At 37.7% G+C, this 25,522-nt stretch overlaps 1 protein-coding gene across 1 annotated transcript; it reads left to right on the forward strand.

Moving 5' to 3' along the window:
• The first annotated feature begins 95 nt into the window (after positions 1–95).
• LOC143287849 (uncharacterized) lies at positions 96–25,522 on the forward strand. Its single transcript, XM_076596090.1, has 5 exons — positions 96–118; positions 1,546–1,797; positions 3,919–4,026; positions 15,612–15,887; positions 17,813–25,522. The coding sequence occupies exons 1-5, from the start codon at positions 107–109 to the stop codon at positions 19,013–19,015; spliced, it is 1,851 nt and encodes a 616-aa protein (XP_076452205.1). The 5' UTR covers positions 96–106; the 3' UTR covers positions 19,016–25,522.

A 25,522-nucleotide genomic window follows, 5' to 3' on the forward strand; every position in this document is an offset into this window, starting at 1 on the left:
TGTGTGCATGTTGCAAATGTTTCTGCTTCAACAACCCACATCAACGCTTTCGCATCAAAACGAATGTGTGGCGTGATACCACATCCGCTGAAAAATGGCCGACCAGATGTTCAGCGTTGTAAGTGAATGAGCGATTGTGTTCTGTCACTGGACTATGTAGTGAATGACTGTGTTGGATCTATTTCTTAGTTTGATCCCAAATAGGCCGCTTTATTTCCTGTCATTATAATATTCAATTCGCGAAAGCTGCGAACGTAGTCACGGAGTTGTGCACTAGTTTATTTCATTTTATTTTTATTTATTGACGTACTTTACCCTGCTATTTGGTGTACCTGTGCATCAGTTTTGGGTTATTTTCCCAATATTTCAATCAAATATATGAATGCGGGCTGTCATTCACCTATTTTAGTTCACGGAAACAAAAATTTTCGTTCATCACACTATTAAATCCCCTTTTAATCCCCCTTCCCCCTCCCCAAACCTCCGTCCCCACCTCTCCCATTGCCACTCATTATCATTACATTGCTCAGGACAGAGAGTGCTTTTTTTCCTTCTTTTTTTCTCCCTCGTATAATAACGGTTCTTGTCTGTACAACAATGGAATCACAGAAATCCAGAGCAAAGAAACATTTACATTTTATTTTAGGAAGTTCTAAGTTAAAGTCTTTGTTAGCTGGTATTTGAAGGAATCACTTTTTAGTCCTGTTCACATTATTTGATATTTGTCATAGAGATTAATTAAAATATACAGTTTTCAACTTTTTGGTAAGTTTTGAAACTATTATTATGTAATAAAGGACTTGGGTTATTATTGAATCACTTTGGTTATTATTGATTCACTGCTTTCTCTTTTTACTCAGTCTCAGAAGCTCTCTCTGTGTCTCTGTCTGTCTGTCTGTCTGTCTCTGTCACTCACACACACACACGCACACACACACACACACACACACACACACACACACACACAATCTTACTCAAAGTCTCTGATTTGTGTGTGTGTGTGTGTGTGTGTGTGTGTGTGTGTGTGTGTGACTATGTGTGTGTATGTATACAAGATGTGAATAAAGGGGTTTTGGAGTTGGGGCATAGTTCTAGCACTGAGCTGAAACCAACAGCAAAAAAACAAACAAAAAACCCCAGCATGATATGGCTTGATCATCTTGTTTTAACTGGAGACTGTGCATCATTGCTTATGTGATATTTGTTTGTAGAAAAAGTTTGTAGAAGTTTGTCTGCCTTTAAGTGATCTGCATTGGGTTTTTTAAATTATATATATATATATATATATATATATGAATAAAATAATTTGGGAATTGGGGCATAGTTCTAGCATTGAACTGGAAAAAAACAAAAAAAGCAACAACCAAAAACAAACAAACCAAAAAAACCAAAAAAAAACAGCAACCACGACATCGCTTGATCTTGTTTCATCTTATTAGCTGAGTTAAAATGTCAGTGAAACAGCGCTTGACAAAATTATCATAAAACATCCTCACTGAAATTCTGTCTACCATATTCTACATGATGCACACAATCTTTTCCCAGCCAACCAACTCGATAGGCATCACAGGAGAACCACTCAAACTGCAGGACCTACTGCGTTATCGTGCGACTATGATATGGGACGGCTACATCTATCAGAGAGAGAGAACTGGCAAGAATCGCAGCTGGTGGCGGTGCCGGAGAAACCGTCCCCGGGACAAGGAAGCAAGGATGTGCATGGGCAGAGCGGTGTACAGGAACCAGCGATTGGTGATCACTGTGGAACACAGTCATGGGCCTGAGACAACCAGTCAGGTAGAGCTCAGATTGTAGAATCTTGAAATTTTTACAGTGTGCACATGTATAGTAAATATCTGCATCTACTGATTGAGGTCATTTCTTGATTATTTATTTGCATGCACAGTATTCTGTTTGGTTGTATTGAAGTCCCAGTGTGTTTACCAACCGACCATCCAACAAGTGAACAAACAAGACATCCATATCAAACACTGGAACTATATAGTATATATATATACATATATATATTTCTGTTTTGATTTTATTTATTATCTCAATCAGCATTTAGTATATTGATTATTATGAATTGCTGATTGAATGAAAGTTATGTTCTGCTTTCACATTTGATTTTGTGAATGAATGATGTGTTATTGCTTTCATATTTGATTTTGTGTGATATTTAATAGCTCATTATCTGTTTTACACCCACTGTCTGGTTTTCTTCTATAGTGCATGTAGAGTCATGGGTTTTATGGGAAGCAAAAATGATGCTAGGGGAATGGATGGGAGGGTAAGGGCAGTGAAAGTGGGTCACATGTTTTTACCAAAATAATCAACCTATGCAGTCTGTGACCTGATACTACATTACTAGTGATAGAGAACTGATCAATCAAGAAGATCATAGTGGTTTCACTTAGGTGTACTTTCTGCCAAAAAATTGTGTATACATTAACACACATCATGTCAGTTTATTCTAAGATGAAGGCGATGCCCTATCCCTCAAAAGAGCAGCCAGAAAGGGAAATCTGTTGTGGTGAGAAAGTTGAGCTGGAGGTACATAACTACTAATGATTATGAAGGACAATGTTTTGCATATTTATGAATCGGTTAAAAATTAAATAAGATCGAAATTTAATGTATATATTGATGGCATGTATTAACCTTCCATTCCTATTGATTAACGACAAAAAAAATGATGATTAGTTTTATTCTATATTTAAAGATGCTGGCATACTATTCCATCAATATCACTCTGAATCAGTTTAACAGTATGCTGTTTATCTGTATGTCACTTCAGATAGTTGTGAAACAAAAGATATGAAAAGAAAAAGTCCTGTGTGATGAGTAACCTAGACAGACAGATTTGTATTCTGTCCGATTTTGCAGTCATCATTGACTTCTTTCCATTCACAAGTGTCACATTATGCAGTGTTAGGCTACAGAGAGATGACAGCTTCATGACTGATAGTGATGCTGGTTTTCAAAGTTAGGCCCAAATTTGACATGATACACTTCTGCCGTAGACATTTGTTTTGGGATCCACATCAGTGTGCAGGCATTTCAAATACTTCACTCTTTCTGGACATTCCAGCACAAACTTCCAGCCATCTGTATCAATTAAACCATTTATGATTCAACAGCATTTACTCCCAAGCTTTCTGTTGTGAAGCTCAGAAATTGATTATTTTGTTTCTTGATTTGCTTCTCTCTTTTTGTGTGAAAAAACAACAACAACAGCTTAAACCATGATAAGCTAGGAATGCATTTGATATCAGATATGTCAGTGTACATCTTGATTGACAGTGCTGTACATATGAATAAAATAAATAATATATATTGCTTGTATTTATTTTTCTTCCAAGAAAAAAACACCTTTTTTTTGCTAGGGGAAAAAAGAATGACTGACTGGATAGATGCTTAAAGTCAAACTATAGAGCTGTTTGATTATTTAGCTTTGTGAAGTAATTGTTTTATTTCCACGAATGATTCTAGAGACAAGAGGACAGTGTTTTCCCAGAATAGACCGAAGAAAATGTCACCTAAAAAGGATTCAGCAAACCCGCAGTGTTTCATACACTCAAGGCCTGACTAAGCATGTTGGGTTATACTGCTGGTCAGGCATATGCATAGCAGATATGGTATAGTGTATATTGATATGTCTTGAGAAATTGATACTGAAACTGGATTCATTTTGTTCGACAAATAATTATCTAAAAATAGATAAAGACGGTGGTAAAACCATAATTGAACGGCGGGCAGAGTTTTTCATGCACAAGTTTTGAAAGTTTTGTTTTTCTTGTTATTTTTTTCTCATTGCGTAGTCTTTGTTATAGTTATTCTGTGTGTGAAAAGTGATAGGGAGTGCTGATCACTTCAGTTTGACAAGTAGTCATATATTTCCACCCTTTCTGTTTTCAGAATTTCATTCCTTCACATTGTAGGCAATCCAGCAGAAAGGATTTGGTGGCACTGGCAGCAGTGAAAGGCTTTGTGTTATCAGCTGATCAGGCCTTGCTTCAGTCAAAGGTAACTAATGTGGTGAAGCATCACCAGTGTGATCTTTGTGATATGAAGTTTGCCATTGCCAGAGTCCTGGAAACACACAAAATGTTAGAGCATCAGGTCTGTGCGCAGTGGAAGTGCAGTGAGTGTGGCATGCAGTTTCTACAGGCAGAAAGCCATAGACTTCACATGAGCGTCAGTCATCCATGTGTAGGTAATGATAATGATTTTGACAGTAGGTCTCTCATTTCTCCAGAAGTACATGAAGAGCAATCCAGTGAGTGCTCTAAAACTAATTTTGACAAACCGGGTTTGGAGCCAAGGATTCAAATGGAAGAAAAAGTGTCAAAATCTAAATCTAATTTGGAAAAAGAGGTGGTCAAGCCAACGACTTATGTTGATAAAACAGTGACGGACTCAGAGACAAATGCAGAGGGAAAAACAGAGCGATTACATAAGAAAAACAGCTGTGTTTACAAATGTGAGTACTGTGGAGAAGAATTCCGCCATCCATGCAAACTGAAGGTACACACACGAAAACACACAGGGGAGACCCCTTATAAGTGTACCCTGTGTCCCAGGTCCTTTATGTCCAGCTCCACCCGAGGGGCACATATAAAGAATGCCCACCTCAAAGTCCGCAAGCACCTGTGTACTTGGTGTGGGAAAAAGTTTACCATGCCCAAGACTCTGACTGAACACATTCGGACACACACAGGTGAAAAACCATACACTTGCCCTTTCTGTTCACGGCAGTTTTCAAAGAAAAACGCCATGGTGGTTCACACTCGCCAGCACACTGGAGAGAAACCTTATGTATGTGACCAGTGTGGTCAGTCCTTTACTGTCAACGTGTCGCTGCGAACACACCTGAAGTCTAAACACAACGTCATCGTTGACACTGGTATGCAATCAAGGCAGGTAAAACCTGAAGATAACAGCATTCCAACTATAGGTCGACCAAAACGAGTAGAAGCTGAAAAACAGCTACTTTCCAGCAAACAGAACGGAGTGGTTGAAAATGAAACGACACATGCTGCACTGAAGAATGTGAACACTGAAATGGAGAGTGCATACCAGCTGGAGAATATCAGTGTATTTAGCAGTTTTAACACTCCATATGTGATGAACGATGCTGTTTCCACTGGTGCTGCCTATTCCATCCCCAAAAGTGAACCACGCATGTTTTTGTTTTGAAACGCGATTGGCCCTGGATTACATTTATGTGGATACATGTTGACATGCGCACAGGTGTGTGCTTGGATTTGGTATACACTGTACTCCTTTGATGTTATAGTGGAGGCATTATGAGTGGAAAATAGTCTATGTTACTTTCACTGGAGGCAGTTTGAATTGCAGAACTCTGTTGAATTGAGGAGTTAACTGAAATAGGTCTGATATATACATGCACCATTAAACTCATAGAATATAAACAGTTGAAACATAGGTCTGAAATATACATGCACAAGTGTATTCATAGAATGCATGCTCTTTTGTATGTGCATAGATTCTTTTGTCCACTTTGCAACATATACTACATGCATATGTGCATTCATACCCAAACATATGCATTTGAACAAATACATGCTTTTTCTTTCACTTGTTCATTTGTATTATCAGTCATTTATATTTACAGTCTGTTTTTCTGTCACACTGAACATGCAGGGATGTTTGGTTGAAAGTTTGAAGAGATAGTTTCTTAGTATCATTTTGACAGATGTTGAATTGTGACCTTCTGATAAAAATAATTTCCTGAGTGAACTGAGCAAAGTACCAGTGACCAATATATAAGTAAGATAGGTCAAAAGTTAGATATGAACAGACTTCCTTTTACTTTATAGCTTTATACTGCTTTTGTGTGCTTTTTCTTGTGATATTGAACTTCAAGACATAAATACTTTGGAATTTATTTATACCTGTACTGGCTGTAGTATAGTTTCAGTCAGTTGTTTTTATGTTTTAGAAATCCAACAACACCTTGTTTGTTTGTGTATATTCATTATTGAGAGGAGGTGCAGCTGTCAGGTGGTAGGGGTGGAGGATAAGAAGAGAAAGAGTGTGTGGAGGGATGTGGGGAGGAGTGGTTGACGAGATAAAGAGTGTGTATAATTGATAACTAAGTGTGCAATATGTTGTGAAAGGAGAACAGGGAAGAGAAAAAGAGAGAGCCCAAGTCAAGAACTAAAGACCTTTTTTTTGTTAACATTTCCAGTTATAATGTATTTGTCAGTATATTTTTTAAATGAGAAAATGAACTGGATAAGGAAGAAGAAACAGAAGTATGTTTGACAAATTCCTTGGTTATGTATGAGTAAGTTGCATCTTGCAGTTTGAAGATATGTCCCTGAAATTGTAATGTAAACTGCAATGTGTGTAACAGAATTGTGATGCTGTGAGGTTTGTCTCAGATGTTCGAGATTTTGAGTGCCTGTTAATGCTCTGTTTCATTTATCATTTTTGCTGTTGGTTTCATGAAATTGCCTTGAGCAGTGAATTTGTTACTAGTAGAAATTAGGATAATGGCTAATTTCAGGATCAGAATTCTGAAAAAATAAGGATGTGAAAAAAGGGAGAACAACATGATGTTTGTCAAAAGTTTGTCACAAAAAGTGGTCTCAGGTTTGCATATTCAGCATAAATCATCTTGAAAAAAGTAAAATGAAATAAAACTAGATCTCCGTCAAGTCTTTTTCAGTCAGTTAAAGCCAAAGAAAATGATGAGTTACTGTGAAAAGATAGGGTTTGATTTGAATGAAATTGGATCATAGAAGAGGGTGGCAAAACAAAATCTGAAGCAACTCCAAAGGGAGCTCAGCATCTCTCTAGTCTTTAACAATGGTTGTACAGTGTCTGACTGTAAGAGGGGGGCAAATCAAAAAAGCATCTCTCCAGGTCCTCTTTGACAGAGGACATTGTCTGATTGTAAGAGGGGGACAAAATAAAACCTGCAGCAACTCCAAAGGGAGCTCAGCATCTCTCTAGGTCTTGAACAATAGTCATACAGTGTTTGACCATAAGAGGGGGGACAAAATAAAACCTGCAGCAACTCCAAAGGGAGCTCAGCATCTCTCTAGGTCCTCAACAATGGAGATATAGTGTTGATTGTAAAAGGGAGACAAAATAAAATCTGAAGCAACTCCAAAGAGAGCTCAGCATCACTCTCGGTCCTGAACAGTGGATGTGCAGTATCTGATTGTAAGAGGGGGACAAAACAAAATCTGAACCAACTTCAGCATCCCTCTTGGTCTTGAACAGTGGATGTGCAGTGTCTGATTGTAAGAGGGGGACAAAACAAAATCTGAACCAACTTCAGCATCTCTCTTGGTCTTGAACAGTGGACGTGCAGTGTCTGATTGTAAAAGGGGGACAAAACAAAATCTGAACCAACTTCAGCATCTCTCTAGGTCTTGAACTGTGGACGTGCAGTGTCTGATTGTAAGAGGGGGACAAAACAAAATCTGAACCAACTTCAGCATCTCTCTAGGTCTTGAACAGTGGACGTGCAGTGTCTCATTGTAAGAGGGAGACAAAACAAAATAGGAAGCAACTCCATAGAGAGCTCATAATCTCTCTAGATTCTTAACAATGGGGCTACAGTGTCTGGTGGTGAACAAAGCAGGTGATGGCTTGTTCTTTCTTTGGGAGCACACCAGCCTTGGGATCCTGAGTGGCCAATTTCATGCAATTTTTGTTGCAGTTAAGGTGCAGTTGTTGTTTCCTGCTGGATGCACCAAGAAGCTGGGCACAGAGGGTTGTATATCCTGAGTGTGACCAGAATGTAAAGTCAGGGAATATCTTCAATGAGTGTTTTTCTTCAGTGAGGCGGGCCTCAGATGAAGCGAGAAGCAACATTGTATTTGTATTTGTATTTCTCTTTTTTATCACAACAGATTTTTCTGTGAAATTCGGGCTGCTCTCCCAAGGGAGAGTGCATCGCTACACTGAGAGTGCCACCCACTTTTTTTGTATTTGTTTCTGCGTGCAGTTTTATTTGTTTTTTCTTATCGAAATGGATTTTTCTACAGAATTTTTCCAGGGACAACCCTTTTGTTGCAGTGGGTTCTTTTGTGTACACTAAGTGCATGCTGCACACAGGACCTCGGTTTATCATCTCATCTGAATGACTAGTGTCCAGACCACCACTCAAGGTCTAGTGGAGGGGGAGAAAATACCTGCAACTGAGCTGTGATTTGAACCGGCGCGCTCAGATTCTCTTGCTTCCTAGGTGGACGCGTTACCTGTTTGCCATCACTCCATCAATGCCATTGTGGATACCCTCTTCCTCATGTGTGGAAAGTCGCATGAGTTCATTTTGTCAGTTTCACCCAGCATCCTTGCCTCCTTGTTTAGCATGTGTCTGTCTAGGTCTGTTGGTCACACACACGCGTGCGCACACACAAAACCACTCTTCTGCATTTCATCAGTCATCTCACATCTTGATGGCTGTTATTTAACACACAATTGTAGTCATGGTGTTCTTTGCTGTCTGTGTTTTGAAGGCATGAATGCTGTGTATAATCAAAGTATTGTTGAATGGACATTGGTTAGAAAGGACTCCCCAATGTCTCCTCCTCATTCTTTTTCAACAAAGTCCAAAATATTCGTACGAGCTTAGACCAGATGCCTTTCCAACCTGCGTATCCTGATCCTCAATTCAATGGCACTCCTCTCCATTCCTTCAATCCATTGACTGAAACAGAAGTGAATGAAATCCTGAAAGAAATGACAATAAAATCCTGTGAACTTGATCTTATACCAGCCTCTGTCTTTTCCCAGTGTGTCTCACAGCTTCTCCCCACAATCACCAGTATTGTCAACTCATCCCTTCTTACTGGAACGTTTCCATCCACTTTCAAAACTGCAATCGTCTGGCCTCTTCTGAAGAAACCCAACCTTAATGCAAATATTTTGAAAAATTATCGACCAGTTTCTAACCTTCCTTTCCTGTCCAAACTCATGGAAAAATCTGTCCTGAAGCAGCTCAACAACCACCTTTATTTCAACAATCTCCTTCACCCTTTTCAGTCTGCATATCGTGCTGACCACAACACCAAAACCACTCTCCTTCACATCCTGAACAATCTACTGCTGGCGTCCAACTCAGGAAAAATTTCCCTTCTCACTCGACTTAACAGCTTCCTTTGACACGACAGACCATTCAGTCCTTCTTTCCTGTCTTCAATTTACATTTGGCATAAACGGCACTGTTCTCAACTGGTTCAGATCTTATCTCACTGATCGATTCCAGTCTGTCATCAACGATAATTTCCAGTCTGAACCTGTTAAAATCAAACACAGAGTCCCACAGGGATCTGTTTTAGGCCCAGTTCTCTTCACACTGTACACTGCTCCTCTTGCTGAAATTATCAACCACCTACCACAGTGTTAGTCATCATTCCTATGCTGATGACACTACTTCAGAAGAGTGATACCCCTGAGAAATTGTCCTCACTCTTGCAAGAAACATCTGAATGCTTCCTGGACATTCAAAACTGGATGACTGTAAATAAGTTACAATTGAATGCAGACAACACTGAAGCAATGATCATAGGAACTAAACAAAAACTCTCTTCCATCACAGCTGGCAAAATCAAACTTGGCAATACATCCGTCCCTCTTTCCAGCTGTCATGATAAAGAGTGATTCTGCAAAAAATCTGCAGTATATATTTCCAAGGGCACATAACCAGAATATACTGTTCCTGACACTATTCTTTCAGTATGGTGTCAGCAGTATTGAGGAAAGGTCTTGGGTTCAGCTTTCCACCCTGAATAGTTTGTATCCAGTTTTGTCTGAGGCTCCCCTAAAAATCCTTCATGTATGTATGTATTGTAATAATGACATTTATATGTAAATGTTTATTCATTTATTTATTTTCCTTCAGTCACCTGTCTCATTTCAGCTGTCTCCTGATAAAGTGATAGTTTGTTTAAACTGGGATTTTTCTTTTTCCAAATGATATTTCTTATCAGTTCATTTCTTTGTTAAAATGTAGTAGGTCTGTGTGAGAAAGCAATACAAAACAGATCTTAACTTGCTTCAAAATATTGGTCAGAAGAAGCTTTCACATTTGACTGTTCCTGTCGTGAAAGAAATGATACAAGTAAAAATAACATGAAGCACATTTCAGTATATATCTGCACATTCTGTAGTGTAGTGTAGGGTAACATAAAGCTAACATAGCAGACATAGTATAACTGAACACTCTGTAGGTATTTGTAATAAGATGAGAATACTGGTCAGGAGTGATGAGATGAAGTGCACACTACAGATTTTAGTATTGTTCGGTTGACCTCACTGTAAACCTGGTGCAGGACATTGGCATGAAGTGCATAGTGCAAATTTCGGCACTGATATCATTGCTGTTGGTGGTGGTGATCCTTCATGTCTGCAGATGACATGTCATTTATGACTCATGAATGTGTGTGGGGGGTAAGCTCTGCAAACTGTACATGGAGATAACTGAGTTGGAAACAATGAGGACATTGACAGTCTGTTGCTTACACATTAGTGGCACTCTGTGGCACTGGTCTTGTGTGGCATGGAATCTGTGGTATCTGTCTTCCTCAAAGCTGGTGGAGACATGTCAAGTGAAGGCTCACCAGTGTGGGCAGTAAGTGGCTGTGTCCTCTGTTTTATTTGCTGGATGTTGCACCCTTGATGGTGCCTTTATAGCTATAATGTACTGTTTCTATGAAAACCCAGACTTTTCTCCACACTCATAGTATCCCCATACTGAATGATATGGGATTTATCCATCTGCTTGAAATACTTCCACCAGTTGATTATGTGCCTTGATGAATATTAATTTTCAAGTGTTGGTGGACTGGGCACAGTGCTTGACTTTTGAGTTGGGGATGTAGTCATGTGTGTGGATTCTTAAGATGGAGGAAATGGCTGTCATATAGAATTTTTACCAGCTGTTTGACGTACATGTAGTTGAGAGTCAAGATTTTTGCATCCCTGCAAGAGACGGGAAAGAAGTACAGCATTGTACACTTTCATTTTTGAGGAGAGGTGTATGCTTTGCTTACTCTAGACACAGATCCGTAGGTTAACATTAAAAACATGAATTCTTATTTATCAGGACACAATGTAGTCTTTTAAATTGTCTGTAAATAATGTTTGGTGTGTCTAAGCTGAGCATTGATATATGCGAACTGAAGTCTTCAGTAGATCTAATTTGTGTTTTGTTCAAAAGACACTTCATCCTGATATTTTTATGATAGAAAGACCTGTTCCAGTACTGTCCTTAGTCAAGATTGAACTGAGAATTCTACAAAGCTTTTGCTGTGTGAGAATAACACTGATATGGTGCTAGAATATTTGGATAGAATATGATATGATTTGAGACAGGAACCATCCTCAGTCTCTTGTTCAGTTCTGAAGCAAATTTTGAGAGCTAATGGTGCTAGTACTACATGTTACACAATTTGTGTAGGAGTTATTTTCTGTGATGAAACAGTCTTACTCATATTGTGCTTGTTCTAAGGCCTTGATATCTTATCCATGACATTCAAGATGCAAATTTAATGGATAAGTAAAGTAGATGACTTGTCTTTAAAAGAAAAAGTTTTGTTTCCTTTTATAAAAATTCTGGTGTCTTCACAACACATTAAGGATCTTATTTATTTTCTCTGTGATGTTGCCGATGTGATATTTCCCTCTTTGATCATATAGTGAGACTGACTTGAGGTACACTTTACAGACTTAAGTATAGCTGGCATGATACGGGCTTAGGTTAGAAGGATGGCTTAAGTTGATATATATTGTGTGTTCTGTAAACATATGTGTATCTACACTGACACACTATGTTCATAATGTAGGAGGGCAACACAAAACACATGCACATTGTAGACTTCAGTGAAACACACTAGTTGTAAAACAGGTTGGTAATATGAAGTATGCAGTGCAGACAGTGTAATCAAACACAGTGTGAATGTTATCATAGAATAAACAGAATAGAAACAAAACACCAATTCCCCTATCTCTTTGACTGCTGTTGGCAATTTCCTTACCTTCTCCAAACATGGTTTGATGCTTTGTGTTTTTTTCCACAGCTGAAGCCATGTTCACTATTAACCCTTTGACTTGAGTCATCAGAAATCCATGAACCTTGTCTGTGGAGTTGAAACTTACTGAAGCGTGTGTTGTCATTAGTCAGTTGTGTCTAAAAATTACTGGTGCCTGTGGTTTTTTTTCTTGTGTTTTTTAAACGCACTCAAATGAAATTTGAAAAAAAAAAAATTATTTCATTGTATTGTTTTGTTTGTTTGTTTGTTTATCAACTTTCTTGAAAAAAGAAAGAATAAGAAAAAAATATTGCCAAGAATTGAAGATGGACATGAAAATTAGATGATTTTGTTTTTGGTGATTATGTGTTATTGTTTCTTAAGGTCTTTGGCAAGATGAGATTGTTGGCTCCTTGTATCTTGTGTGTGTGTGTGTGTGTGTGTGTGTGTGTGTGTGTGTGTGTGTGTGTGTGTGTGTGTGTAATTATGCATGCTTTATGTACAGAAAAAAACTGCGAATGTGCTTGCACGGAATTCTGTGACTATGAGTCCAAGAGTTTTCAAGAGAAATGTCTCAGTTGTCATTATATTGGTTTTTCAGTATTTCACTGAGTTTGTGTGCATCAGATAAATGGAAAATGTTGATATGATAGTAATGAATTTAAAAAAAAAAGAAGTGAAATATTAAGTCCACATCCTACTTTCATTTTGTCTAAATGTTGAAGCAGCAACGGAAGACAAAGCAATGAGCGCATTGTTAAAGTAAGGATGTCCTGGCTCTTGTTATTTCAATTGTAATGTTATTTTGTTTGATTATAGTAAGAAAGTTGTAATATATTTCTAAAAAGTATGCTGACACCCAAACACCGACACACACACACACTCACACAGACACACACACCCACTCATTTACACACACACACACACACACTCACACTTATTTACACACACACACACACACACACACACACACACACACACACACACTGTTAATATGCAGAAAGTCCAGATTATGTGCATTTCTTGTAAAAGTCAAATTCAATATTTTGTGCATAAATTTCTTGGAGGTGTATTGTAAATATAAGGTTTTGTTGGCTACCCAACCCCATCTCTTTTTCTCTGTTCACCTCTCTTTTTCTGTCTCAGTGATGCCTATCACTTTGTTCATGTGTTGAGTTACAATGTTGTTTTACTTACACTTTGGAAGAACGTTGGCTTTGAATCTGTATGTAAATAAAGTTCAATGAAAGAAACAAAATTCACTTGTTGATTGTAATCGCCATCTTTTTTGTTGTGGTAAGGCGTGTTTGTTTAAGTAGTATTTTCTTCACTTTTTAAAGAAGAATTCAAGAGTGTTTATCACTCAATGCTACACAGATGAAATCAATATAGAATCCTGATCTCAAAAGAGGACCTTAATTTTAAGATGCCAGGAATGCTATTGAATTTTATTTGTCAATTTTGTTTAAAGCAGGACTAAAGTTTGTGGTGTTAATTGTCATGAGAGACAAAAGGGAAGGAATAAATACATGCATATACATAAATCTACGAGAGTGACATTCTTTGGTGGAACCTGACTGATTTGGTTCAGTCCTTGAGAAATCAAAATGTTCAGTGTATTTATCATATCTTGTGAAGTCCATTGTAAGTAGTCAAACACAACATTTTTTTTTATACCCTTGGGTCTAGGACTTCGCAAAGAGCCTCACTTCATGGCATTTTTGTCCAGAATTCCCAGCAGGAATGCAAAGTGGATTCTAGCAAACATGGTTCATTTTGCAGAGTGAAAAGGGAGATTGTTACTTGTTAGTGTGGCTTGATCATGACTCCTTTTGTTCAGGATCCAAAATTCTCACAACACCAGCAAAACTGGCACACACATACCTTCATCCACACACACTCTCTCTCTCTCATTCTCTCTCTCTCAGACACACACACACACAAAGAGGAAAATACAGACAGGACATGGACAGGCAGTTATGCACACACTCACATATACATACACACTCACACATACCAGTTATACATACACAATCACACATACCAGTTATACACACACTCACACACACCAGTTATACATACACACTCACACATACCAGTTATACATGAACATGGCCACACAAGCTTAGATACTGTTGTGTGTGGATGGCACAGTACTATTCTCTGTCTGTCTGTCTCTGTCAGGTCTTGAAGTTGCTTTGTTGCTGGCTTGAAAATGATTTAGGTCATGTTTGGGAAATACATCTTGTTTGACAGATTGCTGTTTTTCTGTCAAGGCAAAAATTATAGACATAACATATCAAAGCAATTTGCATTACAAAAAAAAAAAAAAGAAAAAAAAAGAAAAAAAGAAAAAAAAAAGAAAAAAAAAAAGAAAAGAAAAAAAAAAAGTAGCCATGACACAATACAACCTGCTCAATAAGAGTTGATACAAATCCTACCCTGCTTAAATCTGTGTCAACCATTCTTCAAAATTGTTTGATACCAGCTTTCAATGATCATGACACATTCATTGAAAGAATTTGAAGTTGTGGCATTGGATCTGCATCAGACTGATCAGAGATATATGCGCAAGATGAACACACCAGTTGAATGTCAGAACGATGATAGATACCACGTTATTCTACCCAAAGCAGAATGTCAGACTGGCTTGACCATCTTTTGCAGCAGCATTTTTGGCAGCATTAATCATTTTGTCTCCCCATCTCTACTTACCTTACCCTTTGAATAACCCACTGTGTTGTTTGATTGTCAAACAAATAAATATTATTTCTTTCATATTTCTCTCACTGACAGGCAGTTTTACTTCAAAGTTCATTTACAAATCTGTTTCATGGACAGAATATTAATGAACTCGGGTACAAGTTTATATTTTTGGAACACACAGGATTTGTCATCAGTAAATGAATAGGAAAAGGGTTTATCCTATTCAGGGAAAACTAATTGCATGCTGGTTAAAGGTGGAAATAAAAGTTCTGGATGTACTTCATGTCAGGCATACATTGATACATCTTGTGCACTGTGGAAGATTTCATGGGAACAAAATCCCCCCCAGAAAACTTCTGGTGTAAACTAAAATGAAGATGTTTGTGCTTACAGTTCCTGAGCAAATATGTGATTGTGAATGGAAATATTTTGTGACAAAGTGAAGGTCCCTATGTTATTTCCAAAATATAAGATGCACAATGTATGTGTGTGTGTGTGTGTGTGTGTGTGTGTGTGTGTGTGTGTGTGCATATTAATGTATTCAATATTCATTGCCAGTTGTTATTTTGTTTCAAGTCCTGTCCTTGATACAAGGATGGGCACAATGAATAATAACTGACCTAAAATAGATTAAAAATCAATGGATGATGGCTTTAGGACTTCAGACTGAAATCAAGCAAGAAGGCAATAGAACTTGCTAGGTCACAACTATACCATAAGCCTGGTTTATCATGTTATTTTTCAGAAAGATATATTTTGTATTAATATTTCATGACATATTGTACAAGCAAGGATTTCTCCAGTGTTGATGGTTGATATCCAGCTAATCTGATGTAGCAGCTCCGACCTTTTGTCAAGTCACAAATGAATCCCACATTTTTCTTTTACCAGCAAACTAGCAATGTAGATGTGGATGAGTATGGCAGTATGGAGGAAACACCCACACAGCAGCGTAAGCCAGTGAATTACCGGGCCACAATGTTATGGGACGGCTACATCTACCACAGAGAGAGAATCGGCAAAAACTGCAGCTGGTGGCGCTGCCGAAAAAACCGACCTCAGGACAGGGACGCCAGAAAGTGCTTTGCGAGAGGCACCTACAAATATTGTGATCAAGAACTCATGGTCACGGTGAAACACACCCATGGGCCAGAGACCACAAACCAGGTACTTTAGAACTATTGCTGGGAATAATTTTTTTTAAATTTTTTTTTTCTTTTCTTTTTTTATCTTGTACTTCTTTTTTCTCTTGTTGGCTTTTACTCAAATGCAAACACTTTTTAAAGATTAATTTTACTTGATGGTTCACGGAACTGAGTAAATCAGGGAGACTGCAGTTATTTTTGTGAAGTGTCAACACTTTACTTATGTGTACTGTCTGTGTTCTCATATTATTTCAGTTCAAACATAATTATACCAGTACACAAAATTTGAAATATGCGTTTTGAGCTAAGTTGATACTGAATATCAGTTCATGCACACTGAGCAACAATGTATGACGCACCCATGAAAAAGTAGAGTGTGTATGGTAAAAAAAATTCAGTTGCAGAACTAGAACTCTGATCTGCTGTTTTCATAACGATGTAGACTATATTAGGAAAGAAAGTGAGAACCAAGGTTGTTTCAGAGAATGCCAAGTGTCTGACGTTGATGAACAGTGCTGTGTTATTTGAAAAAAGCTTTGAGTCCATTTCTTCAGCAAGGTTCAGACCTGTGACTTCATGACAGAACTATTGTATGACAGGAGAATGCTACTTCCTTACTTTCCTTCTTTCTGTGTTTGTATGAGTAAACAGCAACTCTCATTGTTAACTGGTATCCAGATCTGCAAGTGTTGGTGTTTGTATTTATGGGAATTTTTACCTCACAAATATAAACATGCTGGGTATGTTTGTTTCCACAGCCCACTAAACACTGACATAGGTTATGGGATCTTTAACATGCACATAAACTTATGCATGTGCATACACATGAAGGAGACTAAGGCACTAGCAGATCTGCACATGTGCTGACCTGGGAGATTAGAAAAAATCTCTACCTTTTGTCCACCAGGATTGAACTTGTAATCCTCAGATTGAATGTCAAATGCTTTAACCATTCAGCAATTGCATCTATCAGGAAAATGCTTTCCTGTGACAATGAGAACAGCCTGAAATGGTGTACAGTACTCTTACTTTGCATTTCATGATGGTGTGATAAGAGGTTACCAAAGACTAGAAATGTTTGTTGCATGGTGTCTTGAGTTTTAACTCTTGGAATAAAAAAAACAACTGATATAACATTATGTTTGGAAAGTAATATTCACCATTTTCATTTTTATGCATTTCTTCTTCTTTTTCTTCTTCTTCTCTCCCCCCCCCCCTCTTTCTCTCTCTCTCTCTCTCTCCCTACCCCATCACTAAAAGTTGACCAGATAAAGCATTCAAAATACGGAAACTGATTATCATTTGACTTTAAAGAGCATATGATTATTTGCTTGATTGATGATCCACACATGCCGTGCAGTGACAGAGATGAAGGAGACAGCAGTCATTACATGTAATCATCAAAATGGTGTGAATGAAGTTAGCAATTGTCATGTGGGTACTAAGAGTACTGATAAGTATTAGGTTATGGACCATTGTGCCTCATTTTCTCAAAAGTGAAAGGATTTATCAAAGCACTGTTACCTTACTATTCTGCGTTTTTTTGGATGCAACTCCCATGTTCACAAGTACACAATGTACAAGTGGGCTTTTAGGTGCATGACCATATTTACTGTGCCATGTAGGCATCCATACTAAATTTTCAGGGGTACTTTTACCTTATCTTTTCAGAACTGCATTGTAGCTTAAAATTATTGTTTTATCAACATATCTTTTCAGAACTTTGTTTTTGGTTAAACATATGACTCTTTCATTGTATCTTTTCAGGACTGTTACAGGTAGGAATTATTGCATTGCGGCCTGATGTACTGAGAACTGTGTCACAGGTTAAACTTATTACTTTGTCACTGTATCTTTTCAGAACTATTTTACAGTATGCTTTTGTCACCTTATCTTCTTAGACTAATGCTATAGGTTAATCATCATACGTTCATCTGATCTTTCCAGAACTATGTGCCCCCGCCTTGTGGACCGTGCAGACAGGACTCAGAGGCAGCAGTGAAAGGCTTTGTGTTATCAGCTGATCAGGCCTTGCTTCAGTCAAAGGTAACTAATGTGGTGAAACATCACCAGTGTGATCTTTGTGACATGAAGTTTGCCATCGCCAGAGTCCTGGAAACACACAAAATGTTAGAGCATCAGGTCTGTGCGCAGTGGAAGTGCAGTGAGTGTGGCATGCAGTTTCTACAGGCAGAAAGCCACGTACTTCACATGAGTGTCAGCCATCCTTGTGTTGCTGCTCAGCATGGTTTCACCAGTTCTGCTGGTCTTGTTGTTGGTAAAACTGAACCCAGCGAGTGTGAAGAGCAGGCGGAACTGGTGATGAAAGTGGAGACAGAGCCACGATCTGACATGAGGGAAAAGATGGTTGAGCTGATGACCAACATGGAGGACAGTGTGACAGAATCCAGGGTTGATGTTAAGACCATCTCCAACAGGTCACGTAGGAGAGAAAAAACAATGCACAAATGTGATTACTGCCCTGCAGAATTCCGTCACCCTTGCAAACTGAAGGTCCATATCAGAAAGCACACGGGGGAAAAGCCATACAAGTGTACCCTGTGTCCAAAAACCTTCACATCGGGAACCAAAAGAGGTGCCCATTTTAAGTCAGCGCACAACAAAACTCGCAAACATTTGTGTGACTGGTGTGGGAAAAAGTTCTTCAGCTTGAAGATTCTGACAGATCACGTTCGGATACACACAGGGGAGAAACCCTATTCCTGTTCTGTTTGCTCAAGGAAGTTTAGAAAGCGGAATGCTCTGAACGTCCACCTACGCCAGCACACAGGGGAAAAACCTTATGTGTGTGACCAGTGCGGTCAATCGTTTACTGTCAAAGTGTCTTTGCGAGCTCACCTTAAATCTAAACACAACATTGTGGTCAGGACAGATGTGTCAACGAGAGAAGCAGAGCTGGGAGACAGCAGCATTCCCAGCATCGGTCGACCAAAGAAAAGAGAGGCTGAGAACCTGCTGTTTGTTAACGGACAGAATGGTCATGTGGGACAGCCGACAGTCCAGCTGCAATTGAACACCGTCAGCACCAGTTCTGGTTACCTGCTGAACAACTGCAACATGTATGCTTTGTCTTCGTCTGATGCCAATGTCCTTTCTGCAGGTGCTTTTTCTTCCATTCCTCACTTTTGATGAATAGTTATTTTATTTGTACAAGATTTTTTTATGCTCCAGTTTCTTTTCTCCTCCTTGTATGTAAATCTAACAGGTAACATGTATGTAAAATTATAGAATGCCCAAGTGAATGAAGGATTTTGTTTTCAACTATTGAAGGTGACAATGGCATTATTTCTGGCTTCTTACAAAAAGCAACCCCTGATATATCTTTACAAGAAAAGGTACCAAAGCCTCTCGCACCCATTTTTTTCGCCGGTTTGTTGGCTCACATATGTTAACAAAGTGAGTGTATATAATAACACTATTTCAGTTTTCTGTGTGTCAGTGTGTATGTCCAATGATATACTTTGATGACAAAAAATTCAGCTTAAAAATTAATAACCCAAAGTTAGTTGTTTCAACACATTTTAGTTACAGGGGTTCAATTCTTCTGGACAATACCAGATTTCCAGATTGTGACAATTTTATTTCCTCCTAATCAGCAAGATCAGGAGGTAAATAAAAGTCATTTGTTTGTTTTTTAATGTGTGGATTTTTTGGATAGTAAATCACTGTATTGTTATTTAAACACACACACACACACACACACACACACACACACACGCATATATATATATATATATATATATATATATATATATATATATCACACACATACATATATATATATACACATTTACACTCATATGACATTAACTCGGGATCATGTTTGGTGCTTTTTTCAGGTATTACATGGACTTTATTTTTCTCTTGGGTTCATGCAGGTTTTAAAAAGTTTCTAAGAATAAAAAAAAGACTTTTTGAAAAGTCTTTGAAGGTCTTAAAAAAATTACCCAGGTTTGTATACGTTTTCAAGTTTGGCCTTTATATTGGTGATAACAAAAAGAAAAAAAGAAAAAAAAAAGGTTATGTCAGTGATAAAGAAAGGCTGCAAAATGTTCCACCAGAAATCAAATTTAAAGTAAAACAATGATTTCTAAAAACTTAATTCCGAAAGAATCTTTGTGACTGAAATGCTGGTACTCAAACTGTCATGCAGTTTTCATCCAGTTCCTGATGTTTAAAATTTTTGGCCTTTGGTGTTTTAAAGTTATTGAGTTAAAAAAAAAAAATTAAGATTAATTTTATGATTTAAAACCTGTGCTTACTCTTTTTCCTCAGAAGCATGTTGGTAAAACTTACCTGCACAGTTATCACACCTGAGGTGTGAAGCAAACACAATTAGCGTTATGGGTGTGAAGTCATGGAATGAAAGCAAGGAGAAAATTCCAACAACCAGTGAGTCAAACTCAAGTGTCTTTGGTATTGTTTGTATAGGCTGTCTTTGTGGCATATTTGTGTTGGTTGTCTATGTGACATATGTGGTTGATATTATCAATTGACATTTTAATTCCTGTTACTGTGAGCTAACGAGGCCTTGGTATTTTGCTTCTTTCTTTTTAAATAACATCATTGCTTGAGATTTTTTTCTTGTGAAATTTGTTTGGGATTCAGTTTTGTAAACTTCGTTACATTATATATATATATATATATTTTTTTTTTAGTGGTGAAATTAGGAGCAATCGTTTTTTGGAGATGAAGAATAACTTCATGTTACAGATTTTTATGAGTGAGACTGGGGATACTCTTCAACTAGGAACAATGCATTGTCATAGTCAGGCATTTCCTCCTCAACACCCTCCACACCCCAACACACCATCCCCCATTTTTATGATGCCTATGTATATTTTTTTAATTGTCAGAATAGATTTTCTACATATTTCTACCAAAAGGAACCATCTTGTTGCTGATTTGTGTGTGTGTGTGTGTGTGTGTGTGTGTGTGTGTGTGTGAATTATGAGCATTGTCTTCTTCTTCTTTTTCTTCTTCGTTCGTGGGGTGCAACTCCCACGTTCACTCGTATGTACACGAATGGGCTTTTACGTATATGACCGTTTTTACCCTGCCATGTAAGCAGCCATACACCGTTTTCAGGGGTGTGCATGCTTGGTACGTTCTTGTTTCCATAACCCACTGAGTGCTGACATGGATTACAGGATCTTTAGCATGCGTATTTGATCTTCTGCTTGTGCATATACATGAAGGGGTTTCAGGCACAAGCAGGTCTGCACATGTGTTGATCTGGGAGATAGGGAAAATCTCCACCCTTTACCCACCAGGCGCTGTTACCAAGGTTCGAACCAGGGACCCTCAGATTGAAAGTCCAATGCTTTAACCATTCAGCTGTTTCGCCTGTCATAATTAGCATTGAATTTGTGCTGCAGCCAGAACCACAGCATATCTGATCTGAAAGACTAGCACCCAGATAACAGTGCAGATGGGAGAAAAATTCAACCCATGCATGACTTGAACCATGGACCTCAGTTCCTAGATCTTTGGTGTGCAGTCCACTAAGCCACCAGTCCACTATGGAGACAGCTACAGCTGTTTTCAGTTCTCTTCCCTCTGCTTGTTCCAGGAGAGGGAACCAATCCCTCTACACAGCTTTTAATACTTCTCCGTTTCTGTCTGGACATGGTTCCACTGGAACATTGAAATATAGTCATGATGTTATGATGTTGTTGTTGTTTTTTTGGTTTTGTTGTTGTTTTTAACTGGTTTCATTTTCCTCGGTGACTGAGCAAAATTCAATATTATGACATTGTCATGTTTGTTTGATCACATGAGCAGTTTGGATAATTTGCTGCCCTGTATTGTATATCTGTCAGCCCATGTATGTTTTGTGATATTCATACAGATGAACATGTATTTTGTACCGATCTAAATATTGACAAGAAATCCTGAATTATCCAACCCATACACAGAGAATCTATTATTTGGCTGTACACATGAGTCAGAAATATGTATCATATGATGATAGTTATGTCCGACTATTATATGACCATCAGAACAACAGAGGAGGCAACTGCTTTCCTGACTTTTTGGGCTAGAATTTGATTATAGTGAAGAGTGTCTTGCCCAGATTACATTCTATTCTCTTGGTCAAGAGGGCTTTGGGACAGTCAACGTTGGGATGATATCCAAATGCCAACTAACCTCCAAAATCATAGCACTAAGAGCCAGTGCAGTCTTGCCTCCTAGTTCGAGTCATAGTCCTTCACAAAAGACTAAGGTGTGAATGGAATGGATTTCCTTTGCATGGAGAGCAACTGATCATACAGCTCTGACTTGATCCAGCTGTAAGCTTTTATCAATCTGTGATATAACATATAAGCGTAGTGGTGAGCCTTAGAAATATACATCAGGTTTAAAGTTAAAGGTCCCACAGCCTTTTCATGACCATGGAGGCACTAAATTCATACCCACTTAGCCACTGTCTCTGGGGCTTGACATAGTAAGATGAAGAAAAATGTGTACTGTGCTTATATACAACCCAGAATGCTGTGTAGCTGTGACACACTGAGTCTGAACATGGAAAAACAAAGCAGTACTGCAGAAAAGAGGAAGCGAGGAAGAAAGGAGGGAGTCAGCTATGGCCTCTGTTCATTGCCAGTACTTAGTTCACTTGACAAAGAAATAAAGTCTTGTTTATTCTTTTTTTTATATATGAAACAAAGGCATACACTTGACCAATTGCTGCCTGCCACTTCCAATCAGCCTGTGTACACATAAAATGATAAATAAGAGTTACATATAAACAACCACGCAAACTTCCCTGCAAAAACTAAAAAAATAGTTTTAACTTTGCCCATACTTGTACTCTTCATTTCTTATGAACTCACAAGGGCAGAAGAGAAGAGAATTTTAACTTTGTTGATATAATCTTCATTTCACACAAACACACAAAGGCATAAGGAATGGGTAAACGCAAATCAGTACTCATTCAAGACTAGACAAAGCCAACTGGTTCTCAGTATGCCACTTGGAACAGACAGATGAAACAAAATATATACATTGTGCCCAGTTTTGTTGAAATATAATCTGACAAAACTTATATTTTTGTTGAGCCTGTTTTTGTTGAGCCCTGCCATTCTTTATGATAGTTTGAAATTGTTTTCTTTTTTAATCCATCTGTATTTATCTGAATGGAAATAATGCATGCATTTAAAGGCTTGTCACTCATTCCATACAATCTTTCAGCCCACAGTTGTCTGACATACATATGAAAATGACAATGACGAATAATGGCACATTAATTATAAGACATAAATATTAGAAGATATTAACGTAAATTAAACCCACAGCCATTTTCAGATTGTGTGCCATTTGTGAATGGTATGACCACTTACATATTTACATGTTTTGTTAGCATGCCAAGTTGAACTCATGTTGAACTGCGTTGTTGTTGAAAAAATGTTAAGTTTTATGCTAGGGTACGTTCAAACAGAATCACCTCAGTACCTTTGTGTATGCACATGAATGATATGAATGTATCTCTCTCCCCACCTCCCTCCCTCAGTCCCTAAATGGTTGTCTGTTTCTTGTCTCGCTATATATGTGAGGATGACTGTTTCTTATTTTGTACAGTCATGCAATTTTGTATCCATCCCAGTGGCACTGATTGACAAACATTATTATGATCTTTTTGCTTTTAGATCTGAAAATCAGTTTTCACCCATACCACTTACTTCTTAAGTCTTAAGAGGTATATAGTAAAAACATAATTTCTCAGCAGCAAATGATTTCTACCTGTTTTCTGTATCAAGTTGTCTGTCCAATGGTATACAGACACATGTTCTCTTATGTTAAACTTTAAGATTTACTTTTTGCTGTACATTCTGCGTACAAAACTACCTGTATTTTCACTGAAAGTCATAATTCTGATGATTTTTATTTCACTTTCATGGCTTTGTCAACAAAGGATCCAGTCAGCTGTTCTGCCAAAATGGGGAAATTTCTTTGATAAGTGTACAAAATCATCACATCTGATCTAATATGTTAAAGTTGCTTCTTGACTTTGCCTAATATTGATTGAAGATGAAAGTGGTTTTAAAAGACAAATTCTTGATTTTTAATTGTGCAAGCTTTGAATCCTCTTATAAAGGCACAAAAGACAGCTGAAACTGCAGGGTGTAACATTTAAAGGAAAGATGGGTTTTATCATCTTGGATGCAGGTTATAGCTTCTATGCATGACTTCAGTTTCCTTTGGAAAGTTTCATGAGTCCGAAAGCTTCCACCACTGAAAACCAAGGATTTGAATTTCAGGTTTCATATTGCCAGCAAAAGTTTGGATGAAATGAGGCTGTGTTTTCCAGGTCTTGAAAATAAGTGAATTTTGACAAATCAGCAAGACAATTATTATTATCATCATTATCAAGGTTTGTTAAAACGATCAGAATGTTTAGAAAAGTTTGGAAAATCAAAGTGAAAATACTGTATAAACCCTGCAAGTGTTTGATTTATTTATTTATTTTGCAACTGAAACCATGTTTAACGTGTTATTCTAATGCAGGCATTGTAAATGAAGTGTTTGACATGATTTGGGGATTTTTGTTGGTGCTATGGGTGGGCATGGGTTTTGTTCTGAAATGACTTGTATATTTCTTTTTTTTCCTTCTGTGTTTACTCATATGTATCTAAGAGCCACTTTGCATGTGTAGGAGTGTTTTTACCCTGCCTTAAAGTCAGTCATTCTCACATTTTCAGGGATGTGTATTTATTTTATTTCATCTTGATTTTGCAGAGTATAAGGAAAGGGAATGAAGTGGTGGTTCTGATAAAGTAAGGTCTGAAAACACACACACACACACACACGCACGCACGCACACAAAAACCCAAATACACACACACACACACACACGCACACACACAAATACACATATACAAACACACAAACACACACACACACACACACACACACACACACACACACACACACTCATGCACACACATGATCTGAAGAGGTAAAAGTCTTCATTTTGATCCAAACATTAGAGATTCGTTTTCTTTAAGGTTTTTTTTATTTTTTATTATTATTATTATTATTATTATTTTTTTTTTATAAAGTTTTGCAATGAAAATGGAGTATGACTGCCAGAATGATGGAGTGAAAATGACATCATCCATTAAAGATCACCTGTAGATCTGTATGAGTGAACATGGGAGGAGAAGTTCTGCTAATATGCCAATCATTTGTTCAGTCACTGATAAGAAACATTCATTTTTTATTTTTGAATGCAATGAATCTTAACAGGAACAAAGACTTGAAGCTTTGTAGATCCAGCATTTATATGATTGTTTTATCTTTTTGGGGGGTGGGGTGGGGTATGCTACATGCAATGTTTTCTGAAACCAAGAAAATTGATTTGAAGATGTTTGTGCAATTATAAATCAGCGTGAGATCTTTGTATGTGTGTATGTGTGTGCATGCTTGTATGTGTGAATTTTATTGTATTTATTTTTAATTGTTCAGTATATATGTATATTAATACTGTATTTGTTACTACTGTTGACACATAAGGAAAATGTATCAGAAAACAGAATTTACTATAGTATATATGAATTGATGATTCAGTTGCAGTCATATTTAACACGACTCTGTCAAAAGCACAGGATGGATGACTAGCCATTGATTGCCTGA

Source organism: Babylonia areolata, chromosome 1 (assembly GCF_041734735.1).
Source record: "Babylonia areolata isolate BAREFJ2019XMU chromosome 1, ASM4173473v1, whole genome shotgun sequence".
NCBI classification, from domain to species: Eukaryota; Metazoa; Mollusca; class Gastropoda; order Neogastropoda; family Buccinidae; genus Babylonia; species Babylonia areolata.